At 42.7% G+C, this 18,313-nt stretch overlaps 2 protein-coding genes across 2 annotated transcripts; one reads left to right on the top strand and one right to left on the bottom strand.

The window, feature by feature from the left end:
* Positions 1 to 3,235: 3,235 nt before the first annotated feature.
* On the top strand, positions 3,236 to 3,997 carry LOC311326619 (phospholipid scramblase 1-like; the record flags this gene model as incomplete). The annotated part of the gene is made up of 1 exon (XM_084459554.1): positions 3,236 to 3,997. One exon carries the CDS (start codon positions 3,236 to 3,238, stop codon positions 3,995 to 3,997), a length of 762 nt encoding a protein of 253 aa, XP_084315680.1.
* A 2,088-nt stretch (positions 3,998 to 6,085) lies between these two features.
* On the bottom strand, positions 6,086 to 15,162 carry lgals9l3 (lectin, galactoside-binding, soluble, 9 (galectin 9)-like 3). Its single transcript, XM_084440940.1, has 8 exons — positions 14,988 to 15,162; positions 12,782 to 12,870; positions 11,641 to 11,848; positions 10,165 to 10,284; positions 8,757 to 8,990; positions 7,124 to 7,212; positions 6,491 to 6,653; positions 6,086 to 6,274 (listed from the first exon to the last, which is right to left on the bottom strand). The coding sequence occupies exons 1-8, from the start codon at positions 15,021 to 15,023 to the stop codon at positions 6,128 to 6,130; spliced, it is 1,086 nt and encodes a 361-aa protein (XP_084297066.1). The 5' UTR covers positions 15,024 to 15,162; the 3' UTR covers positions 6,086 to 6,127.
* Positions 15,163 to 18,313: the final 3,151 nt, after the last annotated feature.

The raw sequence follows: 18,313 nt of genomic DNA on the forward strand, positions 1-18,313 counted from the left end.
AGGCCGATTGGTGACATCAGGCAGGTGTGGAGGTGTTCCCCCTGCGCCCTCTGGGATGTACCAGGAGAATCCGAGTCAGAGGGCGTGGTAGCCTGACGAAGGCCGGGCTTGCGAGGCAGGGGCATGGGACTATGACCACGATGAGAGGGATCGGCCACGATAGGGAGGGGTTGGACACAATATGACCAGGTAACCAATGACCAAGTACACGTGTAGTAAATGGTAACACCTCCGGCAGGACAAAATCATCACTACCTCACTCCAAGTAGGCTTGCCTCTTTCCTAAACATCTCCACTAGGCTATACTGTTGCACCACCTTGCTGCTAGAATGATCAGGCTGGCACCAACATAAGACCAATCCTGGCTACCAGAAAAATCCAGGGTGGATTTAAACTTCTCCAGACTTACACTTCATACAGACCTCACCTCACTCTACACCCAAGGCTGGATAACAGCAAATGTAGCCTATTAGGCTAGCCTACAGCTGGTGGAAAATCGTTCTCTTGAGCCCCAGGCAGGCTCAATTTTATTAAATCTTAAAGCTCACTTGTTTACTATTTCTTATAAATTATATATTTGTATTGTTTTCTGATTGTTTTGTGTGCACATTTCTCTTTTTTGTGCTATGTTGCGACAATGCTGATAAATGTAGGCTACTTTAAACTCAACCTAATCTGTTGGAGGTGGGTGTGGTGATGTTTGAAGGTGTTGTTGACCACAATTAATATGAAATCAACTTCACAGCAGTCCTAATAGGTTACTGGGTGCCATATGCAGACCGTTAATTTTATTTTTTAAGTTTACCTGTAGCCTTAAAAATATCGTAGATAATGTATTCTAGCCCACCTGTTATGACCGTGATTAAGTAGATACATTTGAGACTTGTGCTGGAGATGGGTGCAGTTTCTGCGAAATAACTTTTTAGCTTCCGTAGGCTAGTCTAACTAGCGCTTATATCTGTCAATAATCATTCAAATGCATGCTATGTATTTTTAAACGGCCTATGTCTTTTGATTCATACTATTTTTAGGCCTAGATGTCTTTTTGATTCATACTATATATGCGTAGATGTTAAAAGACTAGATGTTGTTTTGAGCCTGGTTCCCTGCCGGCTGCATCCCTACCGCGTCCTTGGGCGCGTTGTTATGGCAACACAATTGCGCATCAGCGGCCTTCTTCAAAAATGTGCGAAGTTTGACCACGGATCATACCTGTAAAATCATAAGGTAAGTCACTGAAATAACGATGGGCTTCCATCATATTCTAAGTCATCTTCTATATCCTCAAAATCTGATAAATATTCAGCCATATTGCACACAATATTCCAGGCACCACAAGCCGATCGTAGCGTAGAGAATGTGAGCCGCGAGTGTAGCCGCCAGTCTGTGCGCTGTGCGCATGCGTGCTGGAGCAAGTGGGGAAACTAAAGAAGTCATATTACAGAGGCGTGAAAACCACAACCCTCGCTATATGGAAGCACAACTAGCGATCCATACAAATAGATTGATGAAAACAACCGTTTCTCGGCAGAATACATTTTTTAGAAGCTGCATTCTCGGTGCCCCGTCCGCCGCCATTACGGATATACTTGGCTAGCGCTGGATTTTACATTTCTTCTACGGGCCTCCGGATCAGGGGAGAGTGGGGTCAAGTGTAACACTTTTTTACTCTTTTCCATATTACTTTGAGACTAATTCAACTAGATTAGTCATGAGCGTCAAATGAGGCGAGTCAAATGAAGCACGTCAATTGACTCTTCCAGTGCGTTTGGGGCTTAGTGTGATTTTCCTAAAAAAATAAAATAATCCTCTCAATCATGTAGGCTAGGCCTCACGAGAATGTGTGAATGTGTGTTTATCTGCAGAGGCCCCTCTGTCTGGCTGTATTTTGTTGTTCATTAGTAGGGACGTTTCTGGGCGAGTGAATGCAGCTGACGGCTAACTATGGCTCATTCACCTCCATGTATTTCCAAACGTTGAGTTTGTAACCCCGTTAGTGTATTCAGCCTGTTATTTTGACTATTTTGGTTCTTGAAGTGGTGTTTTTACAGTGAACTTTTAACATTGAAGTCGACGGGCACTTCCGCATCCGCACCACCAATTACGTCAGACTGACCAATATGGCAGCTGAAGTGAATAAGGCGAATGGAGTGAACTTTATTTAGTCTGCTTTGAATGGCTTTTCCTGGCGAAGATCATTCGAACTAAAGTGGACTACTGTAGTGCGCGCTGGCTTTGTGCTATGGGAGAAAAGCCTATCTGTGTTTGTGGATCAATTGAGCTTTTTGGTGTTATTGTGATAGACATGAACGGGAGGGGATCTGAAGGGGAACTAATTGATTGCGCAATCACTGACTCGCATACAGTGTGTGGCTGTTGCTGAACAACAATGACTTGATTGTCCACAGCCATGTGGCTGACACCTTGTGTTGGGACTCTATAAAAAGAGAGAGACAGGAGTTGATCTGTCTTGTCTTACTGCGGGCGTACACGGGGGGGGGGGGGGTTGGCCATCTTATGTGTGTGTGTGTAGTGCACGTTTGCAGTGTGGTGTGACGGCAGCTGGCAATAAGGCCCCAGCCTAGGAGTAGGAGTTTCCTTGTGCCCTTCTGGTGATTTCCTTCATGAATTACCTAGGAAGTGTTTGTCCTGTTTTATGACTAACTGTTTAATAAAGATTATTGATCGTGTACTGCCACTACTGTGTGCGTGTGGTTTGTGGTGTGTTACTACCCCTGACATTTAAACCTTGCCTACTCTTTTGAAAATCTGTCTGACTTGGCAACCGCGGTCAGGGGGAGTTGCTGGGAAGGAGCAGGGAGGTGGGGCGAAGTTTGAATGTTGTATTTACAAAACAACTGACAAATCCTACTAATTATACATTTAAATGTTAGCCTAGAGATCATTTGCAGTTTATTTTAAAGTTTTCAGGAAATGTCTCTATTAGGAGTCCTTCTCTTGGTCAAGATGGGTTCGAAACGTGTCCTGTCCTGCCAAATGCTAATAAGCCTGAAAGAAGTAGAGGCTTTTCATATAGGCATAGCCTCATCTTATCATATCTTTCCATTTCCCTTGTGTTTTTGTACTGAGGGCATGTTTACACTTTCTGTGAAAACATTAATTTCTATTAATCTTGTTTGTCTTATGTCTGGTTGTTTCAGTAGCTCAGTGGAGAATCCCAGAGCTTACAGCGTTGCCAGGACAGACCTCCGTCCAGTTTTCAAGGACCTCAGAGATGCTGTGTGGTCATAATGTCATCTACCCTGCACCAATGAACACAGGGCCTCTCCCCCCGGGCTGCATGCCCCCTCAGGCCCCTACGATATTGCCTGCCCCCAACAGACCCCTTGGCTGCCCTCCTGGGCTGGAATACCTGACCCAGGTCGACCAGCTCCTCATCCATCAGCAGTTTCACATGGCTGAGGTGTTACTGGGCTGGGAGACCAGCAATGCCTACACAGTGAAGAACAGTTTTGGGCAGCAGGTGTTTTATGTGGCAGAGGAGAACGACTGCTTCACACTGCAGTTCTGCGGGCCAGCCCGACCTTTCACCCTTCATCTCCAGGACAACCTGGGACAGGAAGTGTTGAGAGTGACACGCCCCCTGAGGTGCAGTTCATGCTGCTGCCCTTGCTGCCTGCAAGAGCTGACAGTGGAGAGTCCCCCAGGTAATCCTATAGGGTACATAACACAGGAGTGGCACCCTTACCTGCCCAAATTCCTCGTACTGAACGAGAAGAGGGAGCCTCAGCTTAGGATCAAGGGACCACTGGTAGCATGCAGTTGCTGTGAAGACGTCAAATTTGAGGTGATGTCTCTGGATGAGTCCATGGTGGTTGGCCGAATCAGCAAGCAGTGGTCTGGGTTCATCCAGAAAGCCTACACAGATGCAGATCATTTTGTAATCTCCTTTCCCATGGACCTGGATGTGAAGGTCAAGGCTGCGCTGGTGGGAGCCTGCTTTCTCATTGACTTCATGTTTTTTGAGAAGAAATAAATGTATGTAAAGGCACTCTACTCTAATCACTCTTTTTAATGATTGCTATAGATATCGCGATAATATCGTTATAGTGATATTTTTTGCCATGATAATCATATTGTGAAAAAAGTTATATTGTGATATAGGAGGGGCGAAGTTTGAATGTTGTGTTTATAAAACAACTGACAAATCCTACTAATTATACCTTTAAATGTTAGCCTAAAGATCATTTGCAGTTTATTTCAGCTTTCAGTAAATGTCTCAATTAGTCCTCATGGGCGAGATAGATAGCCTAAATGAATTAGATTGGGATATTCACTGGGATATTCACTGATGGTTATTTGTCCGTTGTTCGTGTCAGAAAGCAGTGTTGCTGGTTTTGTTCCTATGGAATCCTTCCCGTACTTCCAAAACTAGGTGCGCTGGCTTACAGCCTAGTGTTGGTTGGGGTTAGAATAAGGGTCGGGGTTGGGACAGGATCTGAACTACAGTATAAGGCAAGGGGTAAAGGTTGGAGTGAAAGGATGAACATGTGGAGGTTTAGGGTATAGTCCCATAAAATCATCCCCATTGGGGCCTTGAACCCTGATCTCCTGCGTGGGAGTCCATTGCTTTCTCCACTACTCTACTTGTGCAGTGGAGATCAGCAATTTGATTTTGGTGTGATTCCTTATTTTGGTGTGCTGGGACTACTGCCTCTTGTGGTGCCAACAGAGAAATGTAGGTCAACATTGACCGGAGGGAGGGAGTGATAATCGGACAAAACGCTATCCTAGGTGCGCTGGCTTACAGACACACAAAAATGGGCAGGCAAGTTTTGTTTTAATTTGTATCTCCGCCCAGTGATTCGGATCCACTCCAAAATTGTTGGGTTCTAAGTTGGCCCATGCTGACCAGTTTCGTGAAAATCGGTATGTTTTTTTTTGCCTAATCCTGCTAAGTAACGAACGAACATGCGCGATTGAAAACATAAGCTCTCACCATGTGATGTTGTCCGGCAGAGCAAATTACATTACATTACAGTCATTTAGCAGACGCTTAATACATTTAACGGAGGAAGTCAATGTACTAGGCTACTACTCACCAGAACTGGTGCATCTCCTTTATAAACAAGTAGCCTACTGTACTAGCATAATCTAGTGCTAAAACCAAAGTGCAAGAGTAGCAAACTGATGAATGAATGAATGAATGAATGAATGAATGAATGAATGAATGAATGAATGAATGAATGTCTTTATGTCAAACTAAAAATAGAAGGAACAGCAGCTCAGGTGGCGTGTCGCAATCGACTCTGAAATATCAGCCAAGCACCCAGCTAACTGTATGCGTGTCTCCACTTGTGTGTCAGAAGGGGGAAATGACAGGACCAGCTTGGTGTCACAGCTAGCAGTGATAGAAGCCATGCAAGTGAATGACAGAACCTATGTAGTGTAGAGGGGAAAAAATAAGAGGACCCAGAACAGACCCTTGTGGAAACCCTGTAGTCAGACTATGTGGTTCCGACATCGACCCTCTCCATGTCACCTGGTAGGAGCGGCCTGTCAGGTAGGATGCAAACAGGGAGAGTGCAGAGCCAGTGGCGCCTTTCTCCTCGAGGATGAAGAGGAGGATCTGGTGATCTACCATATTAAATGCTGTAGACAGTTCTAGGCGTATCAGATTTCAGATTTTTGAAATCTGAAAGCGCAAAGTGCATCATATATAATTACTCTAAAGAGAACTGTATGCAGCTACTACAAGTTCTCATTCAATAAATCTCCATCTCAGAATTTTGTCTCAAAAACCATTTTGGACATTATTTTGTAATTATGTCCTCTTTCTGTCCGCCTCAGCTTTCAAATGGAAAAGAAAATAGACTACGACGTCTCATTTCATGGTAACAGCGAACTCCACCAACCAGAGATGTCGCTTTTGGCAACCCCGCCCAAAATGGCCAACCCTAGGACTATATCCAGTCAAATTGATGGATTGGCCACTGATTGAGCACACCTACTCCCAATGCAGTCCTTGGTGGCATGCACACCAGATAAAACAAAGTTTGAAGCAGAAAGTGAACATTAAATTTCACTGCAAACTTTATTACAGTTTATTACCAAACTGAAATATCAAAGGGCTCATGCACCAGACAGCTGTCAACCACATGTGCACCTAAACCATTACAGAGGTCAAAGATATGTCGCCGTTGACCTCCAGGATGTCAATCTGACTGAGATTGGTGTGGCGATGTTTAAAAGAATTAGTCTTCATCCCGTTGACCATGATCCTGAAGAACTGAGCCTCGCAGACAATCATCAGCTGAAAAGACAAGACAAGCCATATTATAAACTGGAATATTTATCAGATTTGCTAATAATCACAATGTACAGACTAGCAAAATGCCTCAGGGGAAGGGTATACAGTAGAGAGACATTGTAGGGAAGACTTGGTGCCAACCAATCATCATTTTTTGTTTTGTTTTAAGGAAGATGGGCAATGTAAACTCATCCATTCTAAGAGGTTGTGAGCCGGTACCGTGAAGGGCTGGCCTCTGTGGAAGGGCATCCCATCACTGCGCTCCTCCATCCCCCAGGAGTCCCCCCGTCCCATACAGGAGTTTCGCACCACTGTGTTCTCGTCCCAACGGGGGTTGTAGTGCAGAGCAATCCCAGTGAGAAAGCCCAGGTTTACATTGAACCTGGGTAAACCAAGCCATCAATATTGGTAAACCATAACGGGTTAAGTACTACCAGGCAGGCATCTACCAGGAAGCCTTTTGCCAATCACTAACACAGTGGTACTGTACTTTACTTCTAATCGCATGCAATGGGACGTAGCATTTTAAGGTTTTATTTATGTTTATTGAGGTGATAACATTCCTCTACACAAAAGACAGTTCTCTACTATGTTTTGTTTAACCTTTTTGATACGAACACGTCACCGGCAACATTTTAAAAAATATCTAACAAATATTTAATAATATTAAAAAAATATCTAACAAATCTAAAAAATTCCTCACTCCAACACTTGCTGAAAGCTGAGAAACTGCGCTTTCTAGTATTATAGGTAAAATCCAATTAATATTCAAAATGTCACTGTACTTTCAGGGTTAAATCTTGATCTACAGTATATAACACTAGTATAATTGGAACCAAGACAGAGTCAGACCTTGTGGCGTTGGGGCCAACTATTCCCTGGATAGTGATGGCTTTGCCAGGATAAAGTCCACCATTGATGACCCTCTTGTAAGGGACAATCTGCAAATGAGATATTAGGAGTGAGCCCCCTGCCCAGACTGTTCAAACCCAGCTGGAAACTGAAATACACCCATAAACTGAGAGAAACAACAAACAATATACAAATAAGACAAGTTCAAATGTTTTTCCTTATAAACAACATGTTTGTAAAAGTTCAGCATTCATATAATTGCTTAGTTACGTCTCAACCAAAAGCAAGGAAAACAATCTAAGAAAAGATGCTGGCGGAACATACGGAGGAGGAGCCTGTGGAAGCAACCGGAAAGAGGAGTTGTGTTTATTGATTTAAATGATTACATTTCTGTTAATCAAAGCATGATGATGACGACAATAACAGATACTACTAGATACTACAATGTTAAGTCAGTTCTTCCGTACAGCTCAGAAAGCTGGTGAGTTGTTGAGAGTAGAGATGCAACGATCCACTTTTTTCAGTTCTGATCCGATTCTGATACCAGAAGTTGGATATCTGCCGATACCGATCCGATACCAGCGGTATATTTTCTTGAATTATTATTTATCATTAACTTAATTAATCATTATCATTAACATACACTTTAAACACTTTGCACACACCATGTTCTTACTATATTGCTACTGTACTACATTGAACTGTTTTAATTATTACAATATCTTGTATCTTGTTGATAAGGAGCCAAAACATAACTTTACTCATCAATTTTACCCAACATATGGCTACTTGTATATTGGATGTAGACCTAACAATGAAATAATCCTTGAATCCTACTTAGTCTATCTATTCATTTTCTCATATCAGCGCCCACTTTCATCAAATAAAAGGTAAATTGTAAAATATAATTAGTAAAATATAAGCTTGGGATGAGACCCCCTGTCTGCTCTGCGCTCCTGTCACTCGCTCCCCTTCTGCAACAGAGTGGGTCTCAGCCTCAGTAGAGAGTAATGGTGTCATATTTCACTGTGACATGATAAGAGTAAGGAGAGGGAGAAATGGCTTTAGTTTACAGATTGCCTCAGTAATGTTATGAGGTCCCCTATTAGCTTTGTGTTTAAATCCGAAATATCGCCAAATTGGCGCATTTGCTTTTGGAAATCCACCGCCACTGTCTAGTGTAACTGACTTTTCACTCTAGATTTTTTTTTTTTAATATATAACTATTTTAAACTTTTTTCAGCATAACGTTTGTTTCCTCACCAAATGTTTGCAAACAGAAGCAAGCAGTCTGAAAGGTAGGTTAGTAATAGTGAACTACACACCGGACAGACTACGCTAAGAAGAGGACCACACAGGAAGAAGACATCCTGCTTTGTGAAGTCATGCCTTTCAATATTGTTTTCTTATGTATTTTTGCCTTTCATAACTGTGTGCTAAGCTTATGATTCACCTTTTCCTGACCATGTGGTTTTGTTTTGTGGCTGCATTGTGCAGCCCTGACTAGGACTATATCCAGGGTGGATAGGAGTACTTCTACAAATCACAGACAGAAAAGAGAGGGAAAAGCTTTGATCAGAGGCAAGAAGCAGCTTTTGTGAATCATGGGTCCCTTTTATCTAGTACTACTTACATAACCTTGCTGGGCTGCATATGCCGGCTGCACCGGAAACCCTGGTTGAGGTGGGAATCCTGGTTGACTTGGAAACCCTGGTTGAGGTGGGAATCCTGGTTGACTTGGAAACCCTGGTTGAGGTGGGAATCCTGGTTGACTTGGAAACCCTGGTTGAGGTGGGAATCCTGGTTGACTTGGAAACCCTGGTTGGGCAGGGAATCCAGGATAAGCAGGTTGCGGAGGAAAGTATGCCTGAGGATGAAAAGAAAGTAGAGATGTGGAGCTTTTTTTTTTTACATTCAAATACTTTGTGCATCTAACACATAAACGGGCTGCTCTCAGCATGTCTGTCTGTCTCTCTATCTGGACTTTCCTCGGACATTGTCATTGTCATGATCTTTAGAAACGTCTTTCGAAACGAAATAGCTTCCTCACTTGCTCCAGCACGCATGCGCACAGCGTGCTGGAGCAACGATTGCGCGCTGTGTGAGGAAGCTATTTCGTTTCGAAAGACGTTTCTAAAGATCATATTACAGAGGCATGTGAAAACCCACCACAGGCCTATGCTCTATGTAAGCACAACTAGCGAGTCATGAAGACAGATTGATGAAAACAACCGTTTCGTGGCAGAAAATAGATTTTTAGAAACTGCATTCTAAGTGCCCCGACCACCGACATAACATGGATATACTGGCTCGCGCTGGATTTTAAATTTCTTCTACATGCCTCCGAACTACACCAAAGTGATCTCGGTGAGTCAAACGTCTTATAATATGTCGTAAATAAGGTCCAGGTTGTCAAAAACGAGCATTGTCCTTTAAGTAACAGTTAACTAATGTCTCTATTAACCATTTACTAATGTTATTTATGTTAACTAAGGTTAACTCACCTAACCCTAACCCTAACCTTAACTAAGGTATTAATTAACATTAGTAACCTAACCTAACCCTAAATAAGCATTAGTTAACAGTTAACTAATGTTTTTTGTGACCCTTATTGTAAAGTGTAACCAACCAAGCTAGCATCAGATGGGACTAACACAACATATCAACTATGTTCTGTGGGGGAGACAGGCATATAATGGACTAAATGGCCAATTACTGATGGCTCCAACGGGTATAAGAACTAGCAGATAAGTTGATTCGATGGGCTAAATTTGCCAAATTTCCCCCTAGGGGATCATTAAAGTATCTATCTATCTAAGCTGGAGTGATAACAGATGTACAGTATTTAGTTGGTGTCCTCCAACGGGTATCAGAACTACTTCAACGCAAATGTCCATCTCAATACATTTCTCTACACATACAGTATGATGGCGCTGTAATGAAACTAGAAAACCCCATGTAGTTACAATAGGGCATATGTGAGAATGAGACATCCAGTGCATGTGAATCTTAAGATATTGATGGGATAAGTGTTTACTCACTGCGGGGTTTTGGAAGGCAATGGAGGTCACCTCCACCTCACCCCCCACAGAGATGCTGTCCACTGCCCTGAAGGGGATGCGATGGCAGAACTCCATGAAATGGAACCCATTGACACTCAGCTAAGAGAGGGACAGAGAGCATGACAATTAGACAAGCATGTGTACTTGAGGGGAGTGAGCCAGGGATGAGCTATAACACTCCACTCTGCTGTTTATATACTGTGTAAGACAATTTAGGTAGGTGGGGAGGGAGGGAGGTACTGTAGGTAGGTAGGAGGGTAGGTAGGAAGGAGGGTGGGTAGGAGGGTAGGTAGGAGGGTGGGTAGGAGGGTAGGTAGGTAGGAGGGTAGGTAGGTAGGAAGGTGGGTAGGAGGGTAGGTAGGTAGGAGGGTAGGTAGGAGGGTAGGTAGGAAGGTGGGTAGGAGGGTAGGTAGGTAGGAGGGTAGGTAGGAGGGTAGGTAGGTAGGAGGGTGGGTAGGAGGGTAGGTAGGTAGGAGGGTAGGTGGGTAGGAGGGTAGGTAGGTAAGAGGGTGGGTAGGAGGGTAGGTAGGAGGGTGGGTAGGTAGGAGGGTGTTTAGGAGGGTAGGTAGGAGGGTGAGTAGGAGGGTAGGTAGGTAGGAAGGAGGGTAGGTAGGTAGGTAGGAGGGTAGGTAGGTAGGAGGGTAGGTAGGAGGGTGGGTAGGAGGGTAGGTAGGTAGGAAGTAAGGTAGGTAGGAGGGTAGGTAGGAGGGTAGTGCGCACCAAATGAGCTTTGGGCCCGAGAGCGCTTCGTTTAGGCCTGTGTGAACACAGCAAACGCACTCAGGTGCGCACCAAAACAGCTGCACCGAGACCCTCCAGAAGGGGTGGTCTCAGAGCGGCTTCAACCGAATTCTTGTGCGCACCAGTTAAGGTGTGAAAGCACGCAACCTCGGACTAACGCAACTACCTTGTGCACCCACATGTTTGACCTAAAAAGCTTTTCATGACGCTCTTGCACCCGCCCCCAGAAAGATATTGACCAATGACAGCACTGAGCCTTTTCATGTGACTTGTGGTGCTGCATTTGGACCAGAGTAAAGAAAGTTCTGTGTGAAAGCGAACCGCAGTAGCTGAGAAATTAAAACAATGTATCACTTTTGCTTTTGGTGCGCATCAATGGTGCGCACTAACATATGTGAATACGCCCTGAATCTGATTCTCTACTGACTGAGCTAGCCGGTCAGGTCTACAGGATAGCCAGAGATAAGTCGTCTGGAAATAAGCGCTACACCTTATATTCCAGCCAATGCTTTTGGAATGAAGTCTATAGTCCACTGAAATAAACAGGGAGAGAGTGATGTTAATATGTTACAATGAGACAGGAGTTCAGAATAGGCTTTGTTTGTTCACAGGTCACTGGTTCATCCCCCAGTGAAATCCTGTGACTAATCGTGGAAAAGGAAATGGTCAGCAGGAAGCAGGAAGCAGAAGTAGGTGTAAAGGCAAGACTATGACCTGGTAGGCATGATGCTGGATGCTGATCACGATGCTGAAACTGGAGCCAGAGATGAAAGGGGAATTCTGCTTCCGCTCCTCATTCCCCCACACAGATCCCTGGCAGGTGTTGGTGACCACATATCCAGGGTGACTGTCGTAGCGAGGGTTGAGGTGGAAGGCGATGTCTGCCCCAGGTTTGGATCCACACTGCAGATTCACATTGAACCTGAAGAAGAAAGAGGGAGACAGGCACAAAACACACACAGGACACCAGTATCACTGCGTTACTTGTCAGAGGCCTATCACTTACAACCTCAGTCAGTAGGCCTATTGCTTATAACCTGTCAGTAGTCCTATCACTTACAACCTCACTCAGTAGGCCTATCACTTACAACCTCACTCAGTAGGCCTATCACTTACAACCTGTTAGTAGACCTATCACTTACAACCTCACTCAGTAGGCCTATTGCTTACAACCTCAGTTGCCCACTCTGGGTTCAATCTCAGGTCCTTTGACTTGGCAACGCTCATGACTGTAGGCTAAAGATCGCTTTAGCCAGGTACACGCCAACGATCGACTAGTGATTCAATGGCGCAGGTCGGTGGAGTGAGTTTAACCAATTCAGTTCAGTTACACGTGCGAAGAAAGTGATTTATCTAAGACTAGAGTAACTTCCTGTCGAAATCTCAGCTGCATGTATCATCACTCATGAATGCTAATCTCTAAGTCACATCTGGAGCTAGACTACTGCAGCCTTTGTCTTTTGTCTATCAATAGACAATCACAACTGAGTCAAATCATGTGGATGTTATAGCCTAGCTGTCTGAAGTGACCTCATAAAGCAATAGCCTGACAAACACATTGGGAAAAAGTTGAACCACTGAACTGAGCAAGCAACTGAAGTGCATTGTTGCAATGAGGAAGAAAGAAATGAAATGCCTTGTAGCATAATCTGCTTGAAAAACATCAGAATCGCTACTCTAAAGTGCTCACTGAGAAATCAATGAAATAGGTCTACTCAACCTAGAATACCCACAAAATACAGGCTAACCTAATAAATACACAGACAGAAACTGAAAAGGCAAGTGAGGAAATTGTGAAAGGTTGAAATTCTGGGCTATCAATTACCAGCTCTGGCAGCAGTAGCACCAGTCTCACCTGTTAGCACTCGGCAAGACTCGCCCAGTAACAGTAATGGTCTTCCCTTCCTGCAAGCCACCTTGGATGGAACCAGTGAAAGGAATTTTCTAAAGGAATGGATGGTGAATTGAAATAACATAATATGAATGATTGAAACACAATGGCATCAATGCATAGCCATATAGGCATAGAGTGCAGGACTTTCAATCTCTTGGTTACTTTAATCTGAATGAGACAGGGCAAAATATTCCAAATATCCAACTTGAAAAGTTACCGAATCAAGAGATTCAAAATTTGTATGGTTATGTAAGTTTGTTTCATATTGGACATTCAACAGGCATTCACATTAGGCATTTTAGGGACCGAGGTAAACGTAAAATCATAGTCAGGAAATAAATCTGCCAATATTTGACAAAAACATCTCAAACCAATTTTACATTATTCTAGTAATATATATGTTATCCATTTATGACAACTTTTGTTTTTCGTGAGTAATTGATTAGTAATTTACTAAAATTCAAGAAATTAATAAAATAGATATTTATTTGTGTTAAGATTAATAACTGCCAGTATTTGACCCAAATCATCGAACCAATTATATATCCTTCGGTTTTCATGTAAAATTGATAAGCAATTGATTAAAATGGAAGAAATCAATAAAATAGATATTTATTTCTGTTTAGATCAATAACTGACAATATTTGACAGACAATCCTCCAATTAAGTGTAGGCTACATTATTTTAGTAATATATATATCCATTTTTGACAACCTTTGTCAGAGGGGGGCACAAGCCTTGTTGAAGAGGCGAGATTCTAGCCGCTCATACGTGGGGGGAAATGCTGTTATTGTGCGCAGCGCGCGAGGTGAGTGCTGCCAACGTGCTGCATACAGTCACAGGTGCAATCAATCCACACGCGACTATGAACTATGAACGCAACTATGAATGCAACTTGCCACCGAGGCTGTTTTCGTGGTTAACCAACGTTAGTACAGTTTCAAGAAAGATGGACATACAGTAAATTTGTGGAGTTCAATGGAAATGCTACCTGTCTGATATGCAAGAAAAAGCCGTTCTAATGTCAAGCGTTATTCATTACTAAACATGGAGAACAGTGTCGTAGGGAGACAAGATGACAAAATGAGCCATGCAGCTGAGAGGGCTGACGTCGCAGTCGTTAAAGATAACAAGAAATAGAATAGCAGCCTACAGATGTAGGCTACAGTAGCCTATGCTATTCAAGTAGTGTCTGGCAAGAAATAGAATAGTAGACTACAGATGTAGGCTACAGTAGCCTATGCTATTCAAGTAGTGTCTGGCAAGAAATAGAATAGTAGACTACAGATGTAGGTTATTCAAGATACGTGTCTGGCAAGAAATAGAATAGCCTACTGTATTCAACTGTCTGGAAAGAAATGGAAACAAACTTGAACTTTAATAAATACAAGTACAGGTGCAGGGCAGGCTTACAGTAGGGACATAAAATAGAATAAAGTACAAATAGGCTATTCAAGATTTTTTTTATTTATTATAAAAGTAAGGAAAAAATATTTGAACTGTTAAAATATATAAAAATGTACAGTTTGAAAACTGTTTGAATTTGTATGATGAAGCTGTTAGTTATGGAATAGTCTCACAACATTTAGAGACTGACTCGTGAGTCTAGTTATGGAAATAAAAAATGTCATTTTCAGAAATATTGCACTTCCTTATGGTTACAGTAGTAGTACTTGAACGTTTAAGTGGCCCTCCAATGAGATGGCAATACCAGCAGTGGCTCCAAGGCAATTTGAGTTTGAGACCCCTGCTATAGATGGATATATTTCCTACTTGAATATCTATCAGAATGCCCTACGACCCATTATTGTGCTTAATTCATTGGTGGCACATCCTGTCAAGTTAGGAAATGTCGAAATGTCTATATTTCCTACCTGACATGATGCGCTACCCATGAATGCAGCACAATAACATAGGTCGTAGGACATTCTGATAGACATTTCCTACCTGACAGGATGCGCTACCCATTAAACATAATAGCATAACAGGTGGTATGTAATCCTAAAGGTAGGCCAATTTACCGGCCGCTCTACCTCCGTTAGCGAGTAGCGTAGCCTAGATCATTTCCAGTTGTGAGGCGTACATCCAAACCTCGCATAGTTCAAAACCTCGTGACTATTTAAGCCTATGACTTATGTTTAATATTAGTATTAAGATAATTGCTCACCGGGTTGTAAAATGGTTCCTGATTATAATGTGCCATTTCACTTGAAGACCGCTCGAGTCGTCCACACTGCTGTGACGGCAGTCAGTCGAGATTAGAACTTTCCCTCTCATGTCGCAGTTAAGCAATTTCCTCTTCGGCGGTGTCAGAAATTCAGAAGTGCAGAGTAGACTGAGCAAGACAGTGGTCTGATGTTTTGAAATTCGGAAAAGTAGACGAATTTAAACAACATTATAAAACATATATAGTGTAGCTGAGAAAAATGCACGAGTTATCCTGCTGTTCAATGTCCACTGGAGTTTTGCTAAATTATGCAATTTGCACATCTCAACAAATAAAGCCGCTTCAAAGCTGAATTTCACACAATACTTTATTAACCATGTTAGTCAGGTGATATTAACTGAGTATATTCAGTTCCTGTGTATACAGTAGAATAGCGCCTTTACACATTACACAAAAAAAAAATCTGTACAACATTTAAAAAAAAAAAAAAACCAGGCCAGGTCAAGCCTGGCTTATGTGTGTTGGCTGGCTTGTTTCTGTGCGGGACTGGTAGGACGGTAATGTCTGATAAATAAAGATGGGTCTTGTCACCTGGACACATCAGTTCCAATGCTTCCAATGCTAATCCAGCACAATGAGAGCAGGATAGCCAGTAAGCTCATGGGCTCACAACAACTAGCAGCAGCTTCCATAACATTAATTTTATTATTAATTAACATCTATTTTAACAAATGCTGGGTTTTGAAGCCTCAGCGCTACCAATGAGGTAGTCTTCTTCTGTGGTGGTGGTGGTGGTGCTTTGAAGCTTCAACCCAGCATTTGTTAAAATAGACACTTTTGCTTAGGTAAGTGAAGTTTCATGTTTATCTGACACTCGTAAATATGAGCGCCTCTCCTAACTAGGCCGACACCAATTTATTTTGACGGCAAAGTGAATGGACCAGCAAAGGACTGTTGTCTGGCATGAGCGAGCGGAATGCGACAACGGGACTGAGAAGGGCTACATTTCAACCAGACATTCCAGTGAAACCAGGTAGTCAAAATAACTTACCTGATATAAAATGGCAACATCGCACAACGACAACAGCGAGGGAGGGAAGGAGCGACAAATAGGATTCCCTCTTCTTGGCTTACAGCCGACACACAAAAAACAGCGCGCACACCACTGTTAATTTCGTTGACGAGAACTATGACGAAAACTATTCGTCAACGACATTTTTTGGGTTATCGTCACGAGACGATAACTAAATAAAAATGAATGTATGATGACAAAAACTATGACTATATCTATTCACATTTTCGTCAACAAATAAAAACTAGACTAAAATGGTTATGGAGGGACGTATGGGAAAAGTTCAAATCAGAATGTCGAGGTTCGGGATGTGCGCAGTTGGATCATGGATGTATTAATAGAACGAGTTGGATGCAACCTACAGGTAGCCTGTGTGTATTTAGCCTACATTTGAATAGTACCGTTGCTACACCGGCCGGCGGGAAGTCAACTAACAGCATACGACTAATGCGCCTGAACTGTTCAGTAAATGACCACAGTTCAGAAATGTCTTTGTCAACGTTCGCACACACCGGGAGAAAGAGGAGAGCAGACATCTGGATAAACTTCATATTTGATGCAAAGGAAAACAAAACCATTTGTAAACCGTGTGGGGTGAAAATGACTAGCAAAAATACAACAAACTTAAAGCGACATTTGGAGAACAGTCATCCCGAAATTCACGAGAAGGTAAGCACCCCCCCACCCCCGGCTAACGTTACTGTATTAGCTAAACCCAAGCTGGTGTGTTTCTGAAATACTTCAAATAAAATACAAGTTAAAAGAAACCAGTGTTTCACGTAGGTTTGTGGCGGGCGAGAACTGAAGTGTCTGATCATTGCAACGCTAACGTTAGTGGCTAGCTAATGTTAGGCACAGGTTAGCTAGCAACAAGTGGGGCTATGCTTGTGGCGGCTGGCGGGGGTATCTAGCGTTAGCTAGTCTGGGTAAGCTAGCTAAGCAACTACTGCTGCTGTCTAATGTTATACTGTAGCTAGATGGATAAGACACGAACAGTTAGCTACCTGGCGCCGCCATAGCCCCTCTCCTCCGGTGTGACGTTAGCTAGCCTGTGCCTGATGTTAGCTAGTCTGACTAGCCAACTAGTGCTGACAGGATAATGTTATAGCTTGCTATATCAGGCACAAACACAGTTAGCATCAGACTGGGGGAGAGGAATGCTTCATTATGAAACTGTCTGACAGAAGCAGCCACGCTTCTGTCAGACTGCCCCAGGGCAGCTGTGGCTACAGATGTAGCTTACCACCACCGGTATGACTGTCTGAATGAATACTGGACTCTGTAAGTGCTCTGGGTTTCATGAAGGGCGCTATATAAATCCAACTTGATTGATTGATTGAACTAAGCCTGTTAAATTTGAGTTGTCTAAATCTATGGTAGATTTTGTCGACTAAAATCGTAATGATATTTAGTCAACAAAAACTAGACTAAAACTAAATCAAGTCAGATGACTAAAATATGACTAAATAGCATTTTAGTCAATAGACTATGACTAAAACAAAATCATAATTTGCTGTCAAAATTAACACTGGCGCACACAGACATACACACACACAGAGGTGCCAGCCAGGTACTGGGTTGTGAAGTAGAATGTAAACCTACAATAATAACGGTCAGCTACTGGTGGATATTAAAACCACCTGTTGATACTGTACCACTACAACAAAGACATGCAGGATTACATTGAGGCCACCAAGGTACCAAACATTGATATAAATGTGAGAAATATGACATAAGGCTCTCCATGTTTAAATGTTCTGCAAAGTACAAGAGAATGTTAGTAGAACGTCTTGAGGGAGGAAGAGAAAGAAGGAAATGTTGGAAATGGAGAAGTTGGATTTTTGGTGCAAGATGTGCCTAGTGACACAACAGTAGGCCACTGACAGCTGATGTGGTCCCTTGCTCAGAAAGGATGTTTGAGGCACTGGTGAAAAGCCAGCGAGCAACTATACAGAAGGACATTGTACGTAAGTGAGTGGAGAGAGAGAAGGTTTCAGTATGTGATAAAGAAAAGTGTCATTTATTGCATTTCGTTTTATATGACCTTTTATGTCTTGACCACTTTGTCTTGATCAATCAATCAATCAAAGCTTTATTTGTATAGCACATTTCATACCCAGAGGCAACACAATGCGCTTTACAGAGAACAAGAGAGGTGGGCATACGACCCACTCTCTACATATTCCAGAGGGAAGCAAAAAAACAGTAATCACCCGGGGGCCAGATAAGTGAGCTGTACAAATTCTTCCCTGAC

The sequence above is a fragment of the Borostomias antarcticus genome, assembly GCF_949987555.1.
Source record: "Borostomias antarcticus genome assembly, chromosome: 1".
Lineage (NCBI taxonomy): Eukaryota > Metazoa > Chordata > Actinopteri > Stomiiformes > Stomiidae > Borostomias > Borostomias antarcticus.